Genomic DNA, 20836 nt, shown 5'->3' with positions numbered 1-20836 from the left:
AGAGAGCATGACAAATCGAATATGGAGTGTTCTCAGGGTCAAAGGTCAGCCTGTAGAGTCTCTTAATGTGGTCACCGTGGGAACTGATCAATCCTAGTGCCTGGGCAGTATCGACCAGACCTGGGCCTGTGCACGCACGTGAAAACTCACAGAAATTCTTTGTGACACACGCCTTTACAATGAACCATTCATTCACTCCTGTGAAACGGCTTCCACTCCAGCACACAGCGAGTTCATGTATACTGCTGACCAAACAGAATCGTTAAAAATCTCATGCCTAATGCAGCACTACTCCGACATAATCACGTCTTACAAGAGAAAAAAAGAAGTCTCTGGCAACCTTTGAGCGTCTTTTTAGTATCACATGTTGTGTCTTTGTGATATGCATGTAAATGGTAAATGGCTTGTACTTGTATAGCACTTTAACTAGTCCGACGACCCCAAAGCACTTTACACTACAATCAATCATTCACCCATTCACACACACGCACTCACACCCTGATGGCAGTTAGCTGTGTTAGTAGCCACAGCTGCCCTGGGGCAGACTGACAGAGGCGAGGCTGCCAAACATGGCGCCACCGGGCCCTCTGACTACCGCCAGCAGGCAATGTGGGTGAACTGTCTTGCCCAAGGACACATTGACTGAGACAGGCAAAAACATTGAACCGACAACCCGCCAATTGCCGGATGAACTCCTTAAATACTGTGCCACTTTTCAAGATGAAAAGTCCCTTTCATCATAAAAATCTGCAAGTAAAAAAGCAAAAGTGTCCTTTTAGATTGATATCATGTGTTACATCATTATCGACATAACTAATTATCCTTACAAAATGCAAAATAGGGGCAAATAATTGTTATTGTGATGTTTTTATTTCTCCAATTGTGATGACCTGTGAAACTTCAGTTTACATCAGTTTCAGTTTTTTAACGCTCTTATGATCTGTCAATCTATCTGCCTATTGTGTTTCAGCAAGATATGCACATACTGTATATGGCTTTCAGTAAAAGACCTTCCACCATTTCCTTTTGTGCCTCTGACACTGTTGCATAATACGGTTTGATCTTCAGTCGAGTTATTTTTTTAAACTTATCAAAACATTTCTGTGATATGAGCAATACAATTGACTCCATATTTACCACACAAAAGCCACTTTTATGACACATATGCAAATGTGTTGCAGCAGTGATCTGGGTTATGCATTACCTGACCTCATGCTGTGCCGCTCAGTCCTGTTGAAGTTTCACTTACCTCGACACAGTGTATGCATGAAATGACTCCAACAAGACCATTTAGGGGGCCACTAATGGACTATGTGTAAAGCAATGAACATTCAGCCCAAGGTGGGCAGTCAATCTTTAGTTATGGGGAGAAATAATATGGCAAAAGTAACTTAGTGTTGCAGCACATTGTGCGTTTTACACCATTCAATTCAATACGCATGCAATATACAAAACGGGGACACATCACAAGATATAAATTTACTTTGTAGAAGCGACAGTAAGTCATATAAAATGTGGATTTATTTATTTTTTTTGCAGTTTTAAACCTACATAAAACATGGTGTTTAATACACCAGCATATTTGCAAAGAAAATACTTTAAAGCTTCTGTTATGAAAACTAAAAATCACCCACAATTAACATATAAAACAGATACAACTGCAAATATAAAGCAAGATATGTTGCAAATCAACTTTGCACATGTTGTACATTACAATTTTTTTTTTCCCACAGTTTATCAACATCTGTGTCTTTTACGATATTTTTTTCTGCGGTTGCAGGTGGCCTCTCAATGGCTGCTAAGAGACCTAATAACATGCTAGGATTTCTGTGTGCCCAGTCGGAGATAAACCCACAGGCATTCTGCACTACCTGATCTGCTGGATTAGAGATACACGCAACCAACAAACAGCTGCCAGTGGCATGAAACGCTGATAAGAATTCATGCCATGATATACGCACACAGCCGGAGCCCAGCTCAAAGCTAAACCAGGGAGACGGCCATAACTATAAATAAGATTGATTTGCATAACTAAAATTGTAATCTGGATGAATATTACCTAAACAGGGAAGTCAGAATAGGCTGGAATGAATCCTATAAAACGTGTATAGTTCAAGTGAGCTTGTGAAAGGTGCAGTAAATGCGTTGATTCACAGACTGGGTGCGCTGAAATGTGTCCACTTTAAACTTTTTCCAAGGTGTCAGACAAAACAGTAGGCATCTAACAAGTCTATTAGTGATAGCAAACTGTTTCTCTTGCTTTATTCCTCGTCTTTATCAGGGCTCTGACAAATCCAGCCTTATTGAAGCTAGTCTGTGTATTATCAGCGGTATTATCATTCCTCTCTTCAGTCTACAGCCCCTCCCGCTCGACCAGCAGCGCCACCTGTCACCTGCTGATTTTCCCAGCACTCTTATCTCTGCTTCCAGGCACAAAGTTGAGGCCCAAGCGCACTTTGTGCCTCGACATGTGAGAGCTGCTTTTGTTGTCAGGAGAGAGTTTTGTGTTTTGCTCTCATCAAACTTTGCACTGTGTGCAGAAGAGAAGGTTTATAACACAGACACCTCTCCTCCAGTCCTCAGCTCCTGCCTCCCATGCACTTGCTGGCCACTTTGTTAGATCCACTTCGGTTGCTTGTTAACACAATTACCAATTTTACCAGTCATACGGCGGCATCATAATTGCCTTTTGCTCTGGTGTTTATAGAGATTGATACAGTACGGACAAAATATCGAGTGATTAGCAGCTGTGTAGACAGAAACGGTGTGCTGATGTTAGAGGTCGGTGAGTTCTTCAAACAATTACACATGACAATGAAGAAATAGTGACCCGCCACAACAAAAATTAGGAACAAGCAGGCAGAGCACAAACTGAGAAAAATGTAAAAAAAAACCTTCAATTTCTGAGAAAATAGTGATTTTCATTCCATTGCAAAATATGCTTGATGAAGTGATGAAGAATAGAATAGAATAGAATAGAATGGAAAGCCTTTATTGTCATTGTCCACATTACAATGAGATTTAAGGGCAGCTCCCTCAAAGTGCACTCAGTACAATGTAAAAAAATATACTTTAAAAAATGACTATGTAGTATAAATATGTATTCAGTAAAAATACACAAACAGATTCAGCTCTACATTGATAAAATAAGCACGCTTGAATCCAAGGTGGCCAGTGTAGAGGAAGTTTAAGTCTAAAGTCCATTGGTCAGCGCTAAAGTGTCAGTGCCAATATATCAGTTTTTAGTGCAAATTTGAGTTCAGTATGGCTAAAGCTTTAGGAAAGAAGCTGTTCCTGAGTCTATTAGTTCTGGCCAGTATGGACCTGAAGCGCCTGCCAGAAGGCAACAGGTTGAAGAGTTTGAAGCCGGGGTGTGTATTGTCTTTCAGAATGTTTCTGGCCCCGCTGAGACAGCAGGAGTTGTAGATGGTGGATATGGAAGGCAGAGGACAGCCGGTGTTTTTTTTTTGTGTGTGGTGTTGGTCACCCTCTGCAGTCTCTTTCTGTCCGCTTCTGTGCAGCTAGAGTGCCAAACTGATACAGCATAGGTCAGCAGGCCCTTTATGGTGGATCGGTAGAAGGTCTTCAGTAGGCGTGTGTGGTGTTGTTCCATCCTGAGCACCATCAGGAAGTGTCACGAGATGACCACAGCTGGTGGCACTTCAGTCAGTGGAGATATTCTTGGTACATTGTTTGGCCCCTTAGTATGAATACAGCTTTGTCTTAATCCCACAGCCAGCCCAAGTGTTGTTGCTGACCGCCTCCATGCCCTTCTGATCATAGTGTACTGATGTCATGATTGCCACTGCCTGTAGGATAATATACCAAGGCACAAAGCTCGTCATGATTTTGGATTTTTGTTTTGGGACATTCTGGACTGATTTTATCAATCAGCTCTGTCATCTCTCAGCCTCCAGTCACCGCTCAGCACCTGATCAGCTCCACCTGCTACATCTAATTAGTGCCAACTCTCCTCACCTGTCACACTGGCTTTTTATACCTGCCTCAGTCAACCTAACCCTGCCAGAATATCTCATCACTGCATGCATGTTGAGACCCAGTGTCTTCCCGCTGCTTTCCCAGTTTGATCCTTTGGACCTATCCTCGCCCTGCGCCATTTGTTCTGTTTAACTAGTGCTTGTGTACACCGTCTGGTAAAAGTTTCTTCTGGGTTTTTTTGTGCCTCTCTTTGCCTGCTCTGGGAACGCATTGACGGCTTCTAGTCAAGTCTGATTCTGGCTGCAGCATCACCTGCTTCACAAGTCAACCTCTGCCTGCATCGCCTGGTCAGTTCTGGTTCTGTCAACAAAACCTGGTCAAATTTGTTCTGTCTGCTACAACTGGTCTGATCTGGCTCCACCTGCCACATCGCCTGCTTTGCATAATCAAGTCAACCTGTGCCTGCATCAGGTCTGCTTCTGTCTGCATCACCTGGTCAGCAGTCACAGCTATCCTCAGTCATCATCATCATCATCATCTGGTCAAATACCTGTTTCTGACCATCGTTCACCCATTTTAAATTAACTTTTATTGCTATTCACTGTGTCCCGCTCGAATATTGGGTTCAATTCAATTCAATTCAATTTTATTTATATAGCGCCAAATCATGAAACATGTCATCTCAAGGCACTTTACAGAGGTTCTCCTCTTAACCAGCGCATTACAAACTCAGATTATCTCAACCTGCTTTCTTGAACACGTCAGTGAGTTCACTGTACGCAAGTAAATTTCATAATGCCCAGATCTCAACCCAATAGAGCATCTTTAGGATATGCATCATAGATGTGCAACTGACAAATCTTCATTTTCATGATGTCATGTGAATATTAACCAAAAAAAATCTGAGCAATGTTTCTGGCACCTTGTTCAGTCATATTCTGAGGACAAAGACATTTGGAGTTTCATTTCACTGACAAGATATACAGTTTAAACTAATATTTTTCTCCCCCTTAGTTTGGTATTTGTAAAAATCACAGGAAGACATCTTTCTCTGGCCAGCTTAAAATTACCAAAAACTATCAGAATTGTTATTGTCTGTGGTAGTACCTAACAGTAGCGCTCCTTTTTATTAAATTAATGAACTTAACTGAAAACGAGCTACAGTACACAGTCAGCCACAACATAATTAAGCGTCTGCAGCTCTGAGAAGAACAGGCACTGTTCTAGGTAAATTAATCCCCGTTCCCAGGTGAATACACTGCCTGTTTGGCTCAAGGCGAACAGATGCCAAGACAGGGACCGCACCAAAGGATGGCAGCTACAGACGAGCGAGCATTGATGTCGGCTTCAAATCTCACCTGTAGTACTCGGAGACAGCATTGATTCCCATCCAGCAGAGACAGGGAGGACAGAAGCGCCGCTATTGTTTATGTTTGAGTCGTTTGAGGCAGATAAACTCACAGTCTGTGTTGATGTGCGCGCCCCCACACACACACACACACTCACACACGCCACCTCTCGCGTAAAAAAAAAGAAGTGATTTTCTCCATTCATTAAGGCTCCGCAGAAGGAGATTCCATTAATCTGTTCATTAGGCTACATCAAAAATGGAACTACTTATTAAAATCAGATCCAGCTGTGTAGTCTCGTTAAAGACCAACATACCGTATGAAGCTTAACAATGCTTGTGGCACCAGACCAAGATCCAGCCATAAGAAGGGGGGGCTTGGTACATTGGCCTGCTTTGACTCAACACACCATCATAATTGATGTAGTCTTAGCAGGGGGGTATGAATAAACATTACTTTTTCTTTTTTTTAACTGAAGCATCTGAATGCTTCATTTCCAATTAATTTACATTTGCGTAGATTTGAGGGACTATGTGCTCTTAATCACTATGTTTTATTCCCCCCCCCCCCCCATAAGTCTTTTCTCATTCTCTCATTCCTTGTCTGGCAGTTCCATTCCCCCTCTCCTTCTCTCTCTCCCTCTCTCTCTCTCTTTGGAAAAATCCCATTAATCTCAGCCAGTGGTTTTGAACAAAAGCTATGGGCTAAGCGATTGATCCGGGCATTGATCGCACTCGCCTAAAGAATCATAAAGGTGTTAAATTGGTTTCTTGGAGGATATGTATTTTTCATCGCTGGCTGCTGCAAGTAGAAGTTCCTGCTTGGTATTTCACTTTACCGCTCTCTTAAAAAAAAAAGTAAAACTTAGAAAATGGTGTTTGAATAATAGATGGATCACACCTTGAAAAGTAGCCCTAAATGTGGAATTTGAGACCAGTTTGAAGCAATTTCTGAAGCTCATGTTAAGTGCATGATATTTAGTAGCTAAATCCTTATGATGGGCTATGCTTCATCCAAGGACAAGAAAAGACCTGTTTTTTTTTCTTATTCTTTTGTTTTGCTTCTTTTAGTCTTCGAGCAAAATCATACTTGGAAATACTTTTGTTTTATTAGGAGGAATGGAAGTTCAGATGTGCATTCATTTTAAAACATAAAAACTTAATTTTTGCACTTGGTCGTCCTAGCAAAAAATTAAGTTTTTGTTTTAAATGTTAAAAAGCAAGAGCAGTAGAAGCCTTTAATATTTATGTTCCCTGATATTTGGCTCACTGCACGTTTACTCTAAGAGAAAATACAGAAAGAACAATTGCAGTTAGAGATGCATCAGTCAGTGATTTGTCATTGAAACCTTTGACCTGTTGATTTGATTTGGGTTGACTGGAGCTCAGCGGGTAGAGTAGTTGTCTTGCAATCGTGTTTTACTCAGTTAAAACAACAAAATCACTTGGAGTTCACATTTTCAAAATACATTAGCATATTATTTTAGCGGTTAAAGTTAACTCAGCAAATGTAAACAGTCTCTGTGTGCATTCCCTACAGCAGCGGTTTTCAAATGGTCGGAGTTGGGACTTACAATCACTCCTTGCTATCTGAGACCCTGATCCAGAAAAGTTTGTCACTTTCTTTCCAGTATTTCTCAAATAACGGTGATTGAACCAGAGCAATCAGTAACCACCAAACTGAAATGATGTTTTCACACAAAATACATCAAGTACAGCATTGAAACTACTTAGAAGTATATGAAGGCTTGGGCAAGTCTGCTATGACCTGTTCAGTCTTCCTGTTATCAGCTCCAGGTCCATTTGCTCTTTCGTCAATTCAAAAGAACCTCCCAAAGGCAGGCACAAGGATATTTCCTCTTACCAAAAGCGCAAATATTCAAAATGGCAAAATAGCAAAATGACAGCAATGAACCTAATTCTCTGTTGTGGCTACATGGAGGAACAGTCATTATGAAATCATAGAAGACACATTTTCCTTTTGCACAGGTGCTTACCGTATGTTTTAACCCCTCATTGACACTAAAAACAGCTAACTTTTGAGTTGTCGTCCCTGCGGAACAATTTCCACACTGAGGTGTGATGTGGTTAGTGCAACCTGGTAACACACAGGGTTCGCTGATTGCAATAAACTTGGAAAGCAGCTGAATTTTCTATGCATCTGTTATTCTAAACACAGTCCTTTACCTTCTGTACACACGCTGTAACTTTCTTTTTATATTATGTTGAATCCAACGACAGAAACTAAAATACTATTTAATGCAGGATCTGTCATTCTTACAACAGTATTGCATTTCTTCAAACTCAGTTTTTGCGTACTAATGATAGTTTTGAGTTTGATTGCTCGGGAAAATAGGGAGGATTTTCTTTCCTTTTACATTTTCCTTGCTTTAAAGCGCCGAAACAGTAACAAGAGACGTTATCTGAAATGTCCATGGCTGCGTGATAAGCGTCAAACAGTTATACCTGAATTATCAGTTTTATTGCTTCTGTGCTGTTCCAGCAAACTTCTTGTTTGATCTTTCAAATCCCATTACCGACCAAAGACTTAATCAGCTGCTGGTAATCCGCCAGTGTTTCTTTCACCTTACGACAGTAATAATCTGCCTTGTTCTGTTTGTGAGAAAAATGCAAAACTGTCATAGGTTCCATGTCCCGCTGTTCATATTATCTTGGTGAGCAGGCAGCAGATCTTGTAGGAACGCGCTCCACATGACAGAGCAAAGGAAGAGCTTGTCAGGGAAACAGCTTGTGATGCTGGTACTTAAAAGGTCAGTGAGCTCAACCCTAACCCCTGGTATGCCCTCACGCTTGTCTGTCTGTCACCAGTTCCCCACATCTTCCAAGTGGGTGCGCGCCGCCCTCATCTAGGCTGCTGTCACCCGTCGTCATCCCCTCTGAGCGTGCCACCCTTTGATGACCCAGGCTTCTTGTCAGAGGCGCGCTTCCAGGCAGGCACGGGGAGGACAGTCCTTTGAAGAGGACCCCGGCACTTGCCAGGCCCAATGACACGTGGCTGATTTCTTTGAAGAGCCTGGGCTTTATGTTTACCCGTCCGTCCACAGACGCACGTCACGGTTGCTTCCAGCATCCTTAGATGGAGTGGCGAGGAGAAGTGCTTGGTCTTTCGCTGCTTTCCGTGCCCTCTGATGGTTTTAATGAAGGCATTTGAATTTTCCTTTGGTCTTGAGCTCATGACACAGATGGCGCAAAAAGCGTCGGGCGGGGAAAAAAAAGATGTATAGGCAGACGAGTGACAATAGGAGTCCACGCTACTGTCAGGAATGTTGGAAAAGGTCACAGCAGCTTTGTTCTGTTTTCTTTCTTTTTTTTATTTTGCCGAACAGATAAAAGAGGAATAAGAGTTGTTAGACATTTGAGACTGGTGCCTTTCTACCATTTTACCAGACTTTTTTATCTACATTACATTACGCTGTAGATGATTTGCATTAAGAACATTAAGAATTGAACTACATGAGCTGACACCACTCCTTAATATGACAGATTTTTAAACACTGGTGCGCTTGTTATGGTATACATATTTTGTTATTCCTTTGCAGGGCCTTTTGCCTCAAATACTTTCAAATTTCATATCTTGTAACCTCAAACTTCAGTGTGTCTTGCTGGGATGTTATATGAGATCAACCATTGTGACGTGAAAGGAAGAGTATACAAGGTTTTCCAAGTCTTGGGCAGATAGAAATCTGGTGAGTGTGTTATGCACTTGATTTAAAGCTTTAAAGACACTTTTGATGCAATCCAAACTGTCTGTGTTCTGTCGCTTCTGCCAGCTTTACAGATCAAACACATGAACATTCATCCTTTTCGTTTTTACAGGAAGGCTCAAGGTCACTCAGCTTGGATGAAGAGCATTAGCAAACATGATTTTTTTTCTTTAAGTCTTGGAACACAATATCAATTTGAATTCAGGACTAGGATTGTGCTATACTAATGCATTGAGCTGTTGACCTTTAAGAAGGTGAACCTCTTATGTCCTTTATAGCCTCCAACCAGTTTGCTTCTATGGTTGCCTTATATTTAACTCCATCCTTACTCATATTATCTATGGCCAGGTTTTCATTCAACCATTGCTTTCTTCAGGACAAGTTTGTAAAGACCATGAAATGTTGTTGTCTTATCTTATCTTATGGATTCTTCCATCTGACATGTGAAACTCTGTATCTCCTCCAAAGTTACCACGGGCCTCTTGTTTGCTGCTCTGAATAATGCTCTTCCTGTCCAGCTTGTATGGTTAAAGGGAACATCATCTGTTGTAAGATTTGCTTTTGAGCCATTCTGTTCTCATTTTTGAGATAATAGATCAACAGTAGTCTGAGACAGCTCTCTGTTCAGAGTTGGAAACATTCTTTTTAAATTTAACAACTTCCTCCCTGACCTGTCTGATGCGCTACTCAGTCTTTATGATGCTGTATTTTCACTAATGCTGTCCAATAAACCGGTGGGGCCTTCACATAACACCCGCGTTCATACCGAGATGCAGTTACACACACGTAGAAGCTGTTTGGTAGTTTGATTTCTTCTGAAGGCAGTTGTTTTCAATAGATTCTATTTGGGATCATCAGAGCAAATCTGGTTCAGTAGGACACGGCACACTTTCCATGTTGTTGTTTTTTTCATTTCTTTTAAATATCTATCACAGAATCCAACTAAATGTGGGGGTTAACAATAGTTGTGGTACCATAGTACAGAGTGTGTAATGTGACAAAATGAGAAAAAGGTCTAGCCGCTTAATGTAATCAAGATTTTTCTACTATGGAAACTTATAAGGAACTTGGTGAACTATGGTACATTTATGATTTATTTACCTGCTGACATAAGCATATAACATACAATGTTAAAATTAGTATTCACTCACATCAGAGCCAGAGTAAAATCCAGTTTTTAAGGGTCTTAAGTTCAAGCTTACCTATTCCGCAGCTGAATACGTAGTTCACTGCTTTGTCTTCCTGAAAGCTAAATACACCTTGTTTAACACTTACTCCAAATCAGTAGTCAAAACAGTTCCAGTCAACAAGAGACAAAGTTCAGAGACAGCCATGTCGGAATAGGTATTAAAGCGTTTCACATCTTTTTTTTTTTTGTTTTTGCCAGGTCTACTACGACTGCAGGCATCAAATGAATGATTAAGGTCATTCGATTGTACACTTTCTTAACTGCTTCAAAATACATTCCTCGCAGGTGTCTCCACACCGCGGCTGCCCGTGTCACAAAGTTACAACATCGATCCACATTCCTAACCCTGCTAGCGGCCGACACGGACAACGACTGTCACAGACTGTTCTCACAGAGTCAAAGCAGCGGTTCACATCTCCCCACAGCCCACGATATTCCCAATAACTCAACAAAGAACAAAATGTTTGCTGATAGAGTGAGGAGAGGGGGGTGGGGGGGGAGAAAGAATGAACCTTCCATGTATTTTCCTCATTCATGTCCTCTAAATGGGCCCCTTTTTTTTTGCCCGTGTCTGGCTGTGTGCAGTAATGATTAACACCGCTGAGCATGGGAAGAGACTCTCTGTTACAAAGGAGGAGGTTGTTTTGGTTCCCGAGTCGCCAATTCACCTGTGTTAGCCCCCCGAGTCGCTCTGGCAGATTCCTGGCAGGCTGCGGCTGGTATTCGGGAAGAGACTCCTCTCAATCATTATCACTGTTAAAATAACTCAGAAACGTCTGGCAATGGGCAAACAGACAAAACCCGCAACGTTGTTAATTCAAGCACGTAGCGAAGCACTTGACTCACCGTGGAAAGGTTCACATGAGAAAGCTTCAGAGTAAGTACAGGGGACTTTTGAGGTTTGCGTAACGTTCTAGAAAAGAAAGCACACACACACACACACCTGATCAATAGCAATTGACCTGTGTGTAAGCTCGCCCTGCATACAGGGTCCTGTGATACTTTCATGCTTTAAAGGCTGACACAGTGCTGTAGCTTGGTTTCACTTGTAGCATTGCACACACACACACACACACACACATCCAAGTTTAAAACACAAGGTGGGGACAGTGCCTTGTCTTCCACTCATTTTCAACTCTTTCTATAGCCTTACCCTGACCCTTACCCTAAACCTAACCTTTACCAGTACATACCTAAACCTCATTGACCTAGTCCTAAACCTAACTCCTTGCCTAGAAAAAAGGGATGACTGAAAAAAGATCCCCAGCTTACATCAAAGTCCTCACTTTACTAGTAAAATGAGCAAAAAAAATACTGCAAGTACAAGTACACACATGCACACACATATTCATGAAGTTGAAAGTCATTAGGTAACGCTAAACAACAAGTGTGTCTCATTTCCCTGCATTACCTGATGATTGTCAACGTGATGGACCAACAACGCCGTTCCATTGTTCCTACGTTAAATGTTTTTTACACGCACACACACACACACAACTCATCATGTACTCTATTGAAAACCTGTCTGCATAAACTTTTGCAAAGACAAAAGCCCCTTTCCACCCAGCAAGGATGGACAGTGACAGACGTACATTCTACGCTGATGACAGGTTTCTTATAATGGATATGAGGCTGATGGGGCACAAACACAGACTGTTTTTTCAGCTGTATGGGACAGGAAAGACAAACAGATGACTTGATGTTTTTTTTTGTTTGTTTTTTGGGTATCTTTAACCAGGTGGATGACCAGATGAAGCTGCTGCAGAACTGCTGGAGTGAACTCCTCATACTGGACCATGTTTTCCGGCAGGTGGTACATGCCAAGGAGGGCTCTATCCTGTTGGTCACAGGCCAGCACGTAAGTTAGCCAAACTCTCCTTTTGGAAACTTTGAGTGACCTCCACTGTTTTGTTTTCCCTTGAAACTCAGAAAGACAAAAAAAAGCCAAAAACATTCAGTATTTGGACTGAAGATATATACCTCTGAGGATATATTCCTTGAATGTTTGTTGATTCTGTATCAACTATAAAAGTCAAATTTTCTATTTACTGTAAATTACCCCCCCCCCCCTCCAAAAGAAAGAAAGGAAAAGAAAAATATCTAATCTTCCTAGATGAATCCATTCCACTCAATGCATTAAGATTCCACCTGTGGGTGCATCTAAAACAAATGTGATTAAATTTCTTATTTTTGTTTTCCTGCTATATTTGAGGAATATGCTCAGAGCTCAAGTCAGCAATGCTTCAGGATCCCTCTGCTGATTTGAATTCATACCTGTACTCAAAAAAGGAAATGTATAAATAAACAATATAAGTAAAAAAAAAAAAAAAAAAAAAACTCATACAAATACACAGACCCAAAGGAATGTCCTTCGGTATTCTGCTATCCCACTAATCTAGTCCAAAAGAGTAAAACTCAAAAAAGAAACATAAACCAATGTGTGAAAAAAAAACAGTGTGAATATGCTTCTGAATAAGATGAATCATTAATTATAGATAGTCTTGTTCTCCAAAAAAAAAAAAACAATGCCTTCCATCAAAAGTGTTTTACAATAGATGGTGGCATAAATATTGGAAAAAGTCAAGTGTATTTGCTCTACATGCAGCCAAGTCCATGAAGACAAGGTCAGTTTGTTTTTCAGAAGTGGTGAAAACATGCTTACCTGTGGTTAAAAAAAAAGTAGCATGGCAGCAAGGGGTTTGTGGCACTAGTTTGAGATGAAATTATGGGCCATTTTAAAGTTAATAAGAGATTTTTCTTAAAAAAAAAAAAAGACGAAAATGAAAGAAAATGAGAAAATAAAAGCAAGGTTGTGGATGATGAAAACAAAGAAAATTTCAAATGGACAAAAATTGAGAAAACAAGAAGAAAGAGATGGACGATATAAATAAAAAAGAGGCAGAGGGAGCGGAGTTGTCGGGGGATGGAAGAGGAGATGATGAGGCGAAGCGGACAAGGCGGTTTGTGGAGGAGGAGAAGGAGGAGGAGGGGCTGATAGTCAGGGGAGGCGCAGGTCAGCGCTTTCGTTTGCATACTCTGGTTAATGAACAGCTGGTGTGGAGGAGTGTGTGTAAATGTATGCATGTGGCTGTGCGTCGGTGTGTGTGTGTGTGTGTGTGTGTGTGTGTGTGTGTGTGTGTGTGTGTGTGTGTGTGTGTGTGTGAGGCTCTGAAACAGTTCATTATCTCCTATTATTCTCTGCCTGGCCAGGGGTGACAGCACAACGATAATACTGGGGATGTTTAGACCACAGTAGCGGCATCACCTCAAGCAAAGGCTACACAAACACAACACCACAAAGAAGGCTCGTTTTAACCCAGGCAGCACATTTGCCTTGTTTAGTTTGTGAAATGCTATAGGACAGAAACTGTGGTCGTTTTTAAGACACAAGTCAGAGGGAGTTGACAGAGTCGTTCATTATCTCAAGGATTGCTCTTGAGCGACTCAGAAAGTTAAGATTCAAAACAAAGGATTCAGACAAAATTGGGCAGAATTGGGGGAAAAAATGTCTTCTGCTCTGCCTATCTGGTTTTAATAATAAACATATAGTTGCTCAACTAGGTGCCTGTTTATTTTTAACTTTCAATAACTTATTCATTCAGCCCCCTTCACTCGGCTACCCGAAAAGAAAATGTGAGGCAACCGATTGCTTTCAGAAATCCCCTGATTAATGAAAAGGGTGCACTTGTCAGTCATTTAGAGTCCTAATTAATTTAGCAGTTAGGTAAAAATACGGGTGGTTAGTTAAAGAACATCAGTTAAAAACACCATCAGGAAAATAAATAAACACATAATACAGTCACAGGGGTGTTTTCTTTATCAAAGGTAAGCAAAAAAAGTCAAAAGTGAGAAAAGTATGGCACAGCTGCAAATCTATGAACTTGACAAACCAGTCAGCTGATGCTCTGGTCCCATGACAATACCTGAACGTTTTGTTCCACATGTAAAATGCCATACTACCTTGAGCGTACATGAAAACGGACACACCATCCCTACAATGAAGAATGCTTGTGGCAGCATAATGGCGCGGGGATGCTTGGGAAAGGAAACGGAGAGCTATTCCAAGATAACGGGGAGATGGATAGATCTGAATACATGGTAATCCTGGTTGAAAACCATCCAGAGCTAAAATGAAATAATTTGGATCAAACCATTTAAATGTGGTATGACCGTTAAGTAAAAGTCATCCCCAGAAACTTTTAGACTTGGAAGTCACTGTAAGCACAAGATTTAAGCAAATGTAGTACTTTATAAATAATTAAAAGAATAATACAGAGACACAAAGCTACCTTTGATTTTAGACTTCGGTTTCCAGGAGCCCATTAAGATAAGATAAGATAGTCTTTATTGATCTCACATTGGAGAAATTCACTTGTCACATCAGCTCAATAGTCAGTCAGTAGTCAGGAGAAGGTGCCAAAAGTAGGAAAAGGGGCATCAGTTATATTAAGTGTACCCTCCTATATACAGTGGATCAAAAAGAAAATGAGAAAAAAAAATAAGAATAAAAATACAAAAGAAATCGGATTAGGCAGATGATGTCATGTGTACATTCAAGGTTATATACACACACACACACACACACACATATATATATATATATATATATATATATATATATATATATATATATATATATATATATATATATTAGGGCTGTCAAACGATTAAAAATTTTAATCTAATTAATCACAAGGTTTCTTGAATTAATTTCGATTAATCACAAGCCTAAATATTATTGAAAAATTTTCTGTGTACTGTTTTCAAAACAGAAAGATAAGCAAGAAGGGGGTATTACATTTAGTTTTTATTAATGACAAATCCAAAAAAAGAATTTAATTCAACAATTTTGGCAACTTAGCCATTGCTCTTTTTTTTTTTAGCACATACAGGATGGGTGAATGGAACGTTTTTCGTTTTGAACAAACAACTCCACTTTTAAACTATTACATGAGGTCCTTTTACCTTTATTTATTCATCTTTTAGCCAGTTGCTAAGGCAAACTAACTGGTTAACATTTTCTGAATGTAAAGCAGACCGTTTCTTCTGAACAATATGGCCAGCGACTGAAAAGAGTCGTTCGCAAGGAACTGTGGATGCAGGAGTTGCTAGATATTTGCGGGCAAGCCGCGCCAGCTTGTCATGTGCTCCTGAATGAGCAGCCCACCACTGCATGGGGCAGTCCTCCATATTTATGCTTGGCTCTGCCCTGTACCTGTGTATGTCTCTGTCAGGTTGCGCCTCTTCATCTGACTCTGAATCTGAGCCCATCTGTAGAAGGTGAATTTTCTTCTTGGGTGGTCCATCTTGAGAAGTCAGCAGAGACCTTCTGGGTGAATGTTCATGAAGCATGCCTCCAAGTGAGGTCCACACCTCTTCCCTTTCACTCTTGGGCAGACTCTTCAAGTCTTTAAAACGTGGATCCAGAGCCGTTGCAAGCTTGAGCCATGCATTGTTAGAATTTTCTTGGCGGGAGGCAAGGTCTTCCATGAAGCTTGTCTTAAAGCTCGCCACATATGCAGGGTCTTCTTCAGAGACCTTCATCACTTGACGCAGGTGGCGGAGGGCAGGCAGTACTACTGAGCAGGAGATATAGGCCTCTCCACCCAGAATCTCAGTTACATACCTGCAGTAAAATAACACACAAACACACACACATAAGATATTTGAACACCAGTTGGTATGCTGGTAAATCAGTTAAACATTTAATAGGAGCTTGATCAGTTCAATTTAATTTTCAATTTGCACATTATATGTGCATTCCTTACCTGCAGGGCTCTAGAAGAGTGCTCAGTCTCTGCAGTTTGTCCCATTCTGGTGGCGTCAGCATAACCAGTTTATGGCGTTGTTGGTCCAGGGTTGCTTTAATTGCTGCATGATTGCGGTTCAGGCGCTTGATCATTTCCAGCGTGGAATTCCACCGCGTTGGCACGTCTTGGATCAGTGGCTCCTGCTGCTGTCCCAGGGCCGCTTGCTGTGCTTTAAGCTCCATGCTGTTGGCTGCGCTGTGTCTGAAGTGACCCACAATTTTGCGACACTTGGCCAATACATTTGTAAATCCACTATCGGAGAGGCTCACGTTGATGCTTCTCTGCAGCATGTGAGCGATGCAGGGCATGTGATCATATGGCAGCAGTTTAGCCGCAGCTGTCATATTACGGGCACTGTCCGTCCCTATTGTTGTGATTTTTCCTTCTATTTTCCACTTGTGTGCCACGGTTTGAAACTGTTGAGCACATGCCTCTGCGAAGTGACGCTCTTCTGATTTAATTACGGTTAAAGCAAACGACTTCAGTTCCCAGGTTTCAGTGATGTAATGCGCCGTCACACCCAGATAATTATTGTTACTCACGGAGGTCCAGTGGTCTCCTGTCAAAGCAACATGTTCCGCTGAAGCCAAATCCTCTTCCTTCGTTTTCATTTTAGCAACATAAAGTTCGTTGATTTTAGTCATCACTGTGCCTCTCGACGGTGGCTTGTAGAATGCGTCTAAAGTTGCCACTTTCAAAACTTCTGCGAGGCCAGTGTCCTCGACAATATTAATCGGTCTACAGTCCTTGGCTATCCATCTGGCAATTTTGTCGTTCAGCTTCTCAGACGTAGACTTACTTAATGCCCTGCGCTCGGTGAGGGTGGTCTGACGCATGCCAGGCGTAACACCTGAAGTTGAAGCCCCAACAAATGTATGCTTGGCGTTAAGATGATATTTAAGGCTCGAGGTGCTTCGGTGAAACGAAAAGTCCTTCTTGCAGTGTGAGCAAACCACAACATGTTTATTTATTGTTCCGTCTTTGTTTGTTTTATACTCGAATTGTCCATCCAGCGGTCCAACGGGTTCTTCTGATTTCTCCATCTCGCTCATGTCGGACAATTGAATTGTGGGTAAAAAAGGGCGGAGCTGCGTTAATGCGTTAAAAAAAATATTGCGTTAATTCCGGAAATTAATCATCTCGCGTTAACGCGTTAATTTTGACAGCCCTAATATATATATGTATTGACATATGTATTGACATATATTCACGTGGTGATAGCAGCAGAAGTTTCCTCTTTCAGGATCATTGCACAGGTTATAGCACAGTGTATTAAGTAGATTATTGCACATTAGTTATTGCCCATAAGTTATTACAGTTGTGGTTACAGTTAATAGAACTTTATTTCCAATAAGTCCATCTAATTTTTATAATCACGTGCTAAAAGGTATATAACCACAGATGGCACGTAATAGTGTCATAAAGCTTGTGCTGATGTTGGAATCAGTGTCTCTCAGTTTGCTTTGAAACAACCGTCTCGTCACTTTTCCTTTTCACAAGCTGTATTCACATGAACAGTTGAAAAGAAACCTATTCAAGCAGCAAATTAGCAGTTACAAGCTGTCATTCGCTGTCTGTCTTGATCTTTTTTTCCGCTTGCCTCCCTGCTTGCTAATTCCTTTCTCTTCTCGCATTTTCTCTGTTTTCATACTGCAATATGTTGCCTTGTCACCAACATCAGAGAGAAATGGCCATGAGTGCCTGTTCTTCATCCTGTCAGGAGGATCAAACGTGGGGTATAACTCGTCTAAATGCCGTGCAAAGATCAGATGACGACAACTGCAAATATTAAGCAAGGCCCCGAAAGCTTGGCAGCTGGTTTTATTCCAAGTCCCGATATGTTGATAGCATGCAGCCTCAGCGTGGGCCCAAATGAAATACCAATGACAAAAAAATTACAAAAAAGTGAAAAAATTTTCCGTCGGTAAAATCTTTTTGTTCTTTTTTTAATTTTTAACAGACATTAGGCCTCCCTAAACATAGCGCCATAAGTTAAGATGTTGCTCAAATATTCAGCTTCTATCTCTCAGCTACTGGGCACAATAAAGAAATATTGATTGATTGCTTGATTGATACACAGGTCACCGAAGTCAGAGTTAGTGCTAAGTCGGCTATAGTGACATTATAGCTTTTTTTTCCCCCTTCTCTTTTTACTTAAGGCGAGGAGGTAATAATCCAAAGCACCTCCATCAACAGTCTAATCTTTCAATGAACTTATTTCATGCACAGTTGATTTTATGTAAATTGATTGACACCTCGAACAGAGGGCAGGCAGTGTCTGCTCCCCGCAGTCATAACTCTTTATTCATCGTAGGTAGTAAGAAGGGAGGGAGGGAGGGGGGGGGGGGGACAAAAGGAGTTGGGACAAATAATATAGTGAAGTGAGACCACAAAGAAGTCAAAGGAGATGAATTCCTCGCATCGGTGTTTGCTTTGCTTTGACTCGTCAAGCGAGACAAAAAAAAAAAAAAAAGATTTGTGTGGAAAAAGGATACGAATCATCTTATTTACACAATAAATAAAAAAACTCCAGACCCTGAGGCTGGTTTTAATTGCAAATGCGTGCTCACAGGGACGCTCTTCCTCTCTGAGCTTGAGGAAGTGCACACGCCAACATCTACTTTCCCCTGGAAACCCCTGCACAGTCAATTATGGTAATGAATCGTCAATAAATATAAAAATTTAATATGGTGCTGCTTACTCTGAGTGGCAGCTAAGGACCTGCCTCCCAGAAAAAAAAAAAAAAAAAGTGCTGCGGCTGCAGATCTGCAGTGCACCTGAAGAAAAGTGTTTGTTTATGCCCGTTTTCAGTGAACGCATTTGATGTTGTATGTAGATAGAAAACCTTTGTTTGTGTCATGTTCCACAATCAAAGCTGAAAGATTTTCCCGGGCGACGTCTGATGCTTCTATATCCACAATACTCAGCAGCAAAAAATTGTTGCGTCCATAAAACATCCCTCCAGTCTCTGCTTTTAATAAGTGATGCTGAGTATAGTCATAACTCTCAATAAACCAGTGTCTGTTGGCATTGTATGTTGTGTAAAAAAAGCATCTCCTCTCTCTCTCCCCCTCCTGCTTCTTCCAGGTTGACTATGCAGTGATTGCTTCGCAGGCGGGCGCCACACTCAACAATCTGTTGAGCCACGCCCAAGAGCTGGTAGCCAAACTCCGCTCCCTGCAGCTGGACCAAAGGGAGTTCGTTTGCCTCAAGTTCCTGGTCCTTTTCAGCCTCGGTGAGTATCTGAAAAGTGTGTCAGTCTGTGTTGATTGGGGAATCGGTGATGGAATAAACCGAGTACTCTTTGACTGTGCGTGTTGTGCCGCCTCTCTCCCACCTGATGCTGCAAACTACCAGTCGGCTGCCCGAAATACAACTAGCCTAAACTGCTGCCTCATTCCGAGAAAAAGTCACACAACACACGGACTGACGTGGCATTTAAAGGAGTCTGAGCCGTCAGTGTTATCCAGCCATCCCTTTTCTACGCCCACTTCTCTGTGCAGGGTCGCAGGTGGTGTGGGGGGGCGGGGCAAGAGGCAGGGTATCCCCTGGATAGGTCGCCGGTCTACCACAGGGTCTAACGCAGAGACCAATAACCCTCCACAAAAACACTAATACCTAAGGGGAATTTAGAGCAACCAATGAAGTTAACAGTCATGTTTTCGGATTGGGAGGAACCCGTAGACCACTTTTGGAGAAAGTAAAATGTAACATTTGACCACCAGAAGTACATTTCCTCTTTAATACTGCTATTTTTAAAAACAGACACCAGATAATCTCCACGGCATGATTTCACTACGATATGATGTTTTTTTTTTAAAAAGGGAGATGCTGTCTCACCAGATGTCACAGAAGGGTGTAATGGCAAACAGTAGATGGCTTAAATTATGAGGATGAGAAAGACAGCGGAGTTTCATACTGATTTGTCGACTTTGTTCAGTACTAAGGTGGACAAGTGACTTTTAACAGGTTCCTGCATGGATCTTACAGCGTTCTCATTGAGACCCGTCAACATGCGGTTTTTCATGTGATATCATCTAAAAACCTGGTGGGGACCCAAAATGTGGCAATTTTGTGCAGCCCTGTCAAACACAAGTACATCCCACTAAAGAAGCATCTCTCCATTTTGGAGCCTGTCTACCTTCTCTTTTATAGATGGTGAACTACAAGTAACGTCACTGTTTGTATTTTTTTGTATTAGTCGTGGCAGCTTGTTTAGGGTAACGGTTTTGTTTTTTTCAAAACTAATGTTAACAAAAGCTTTAAAAAGCTTGTCTATTAAACAACTGATTGTAGGGTTAATCTACAAGAGCAGATAGCCCGACTAAGTAACCAGTTAAAATCAACTAGTTAAAGTTCTGTCATTCTGTAAAGAGAATACCAATAATATTCTGCATAAGAAGCAATTTTGAAACACCTCTAAATGGATTAGATGTGATTCTACATAGTTTTTGTTTATTATTTTATGTTTAAATATCAAAATCCACATATGGCAGTAGCATACCTAGAGTTGTTATTGCTATACTACTTTTTCTGCAACAGGAATACTATTTGTTGTTTTTCTGTTTCAAATAAACCCTTACATTATTTTTTACACTTCAGTTTTACATTTCTTTGCATCGATATAATGAAACTACTTATTTTTCTCTATTTTATCAAAATGTGAGTAAAATAAGACAGTCATGATCATATCTAATGGACAGGAATCTGTCATTGGCAACACAGCAAATCCCGTTCCCCGTACTTGAGCTTTGTCTTTAACTTTGTCATTTTCAAAATACTTTTGAGACAGGAGGTCAATATTAACCGCACACGGAAAATTATT

The 20836-nt window shown here is 41.1% G+C and overlaps 1 protein-coding gene across 3 annotated transcripts in view; it reads left to right on the top strand.

Annotated features, from left to right (window-relative positions):
- Positions 1-20836, top strand: part of nr5a2 (nuclear receptor subfamily 5, group A, member 2) — an 85978-nt gene that overhangs the window by 35483 nt on the left and 29659 nt on the right. For all 3 annotated transcript variants that reach the window (XM_036141075.1, XM_036141076.1, XM_036141077.1), the window contains exons 5-6: positions 11940-12059; positions 19099-19246. In XM_036141075.1, the coding sequence (XP_035996968.1) occupies positions 11940-12059; positions 19099-19246 (268 nt within the window). The remainder of the gene's footprint in view (positions 1-11939; positions 12060-19098; positions 19247-20836) is intronic.

Source organism: Fundulus heteroclitus, chromosome 9 (assembly GCF_011125445.2).
Source record: "Fundulus heteroclitus isolate FHET01 chromosome 9, MU-UCD_Fhet_4.1, whole genome shotgun sequence".
Taxonomy (NCBI): domain Eukaryota; kingdom Metazoa; phylum Chordata; class Actinopteri; order Cyprinodontiformes; family Fundulidae; genus Fundulus; species Fundulus heteroclitus.
The sequence above is the reverse complement of the archived record's forward strand: the minus strand, read 5'-3'. Positions and strand labels throughout refer to the sequence as shown.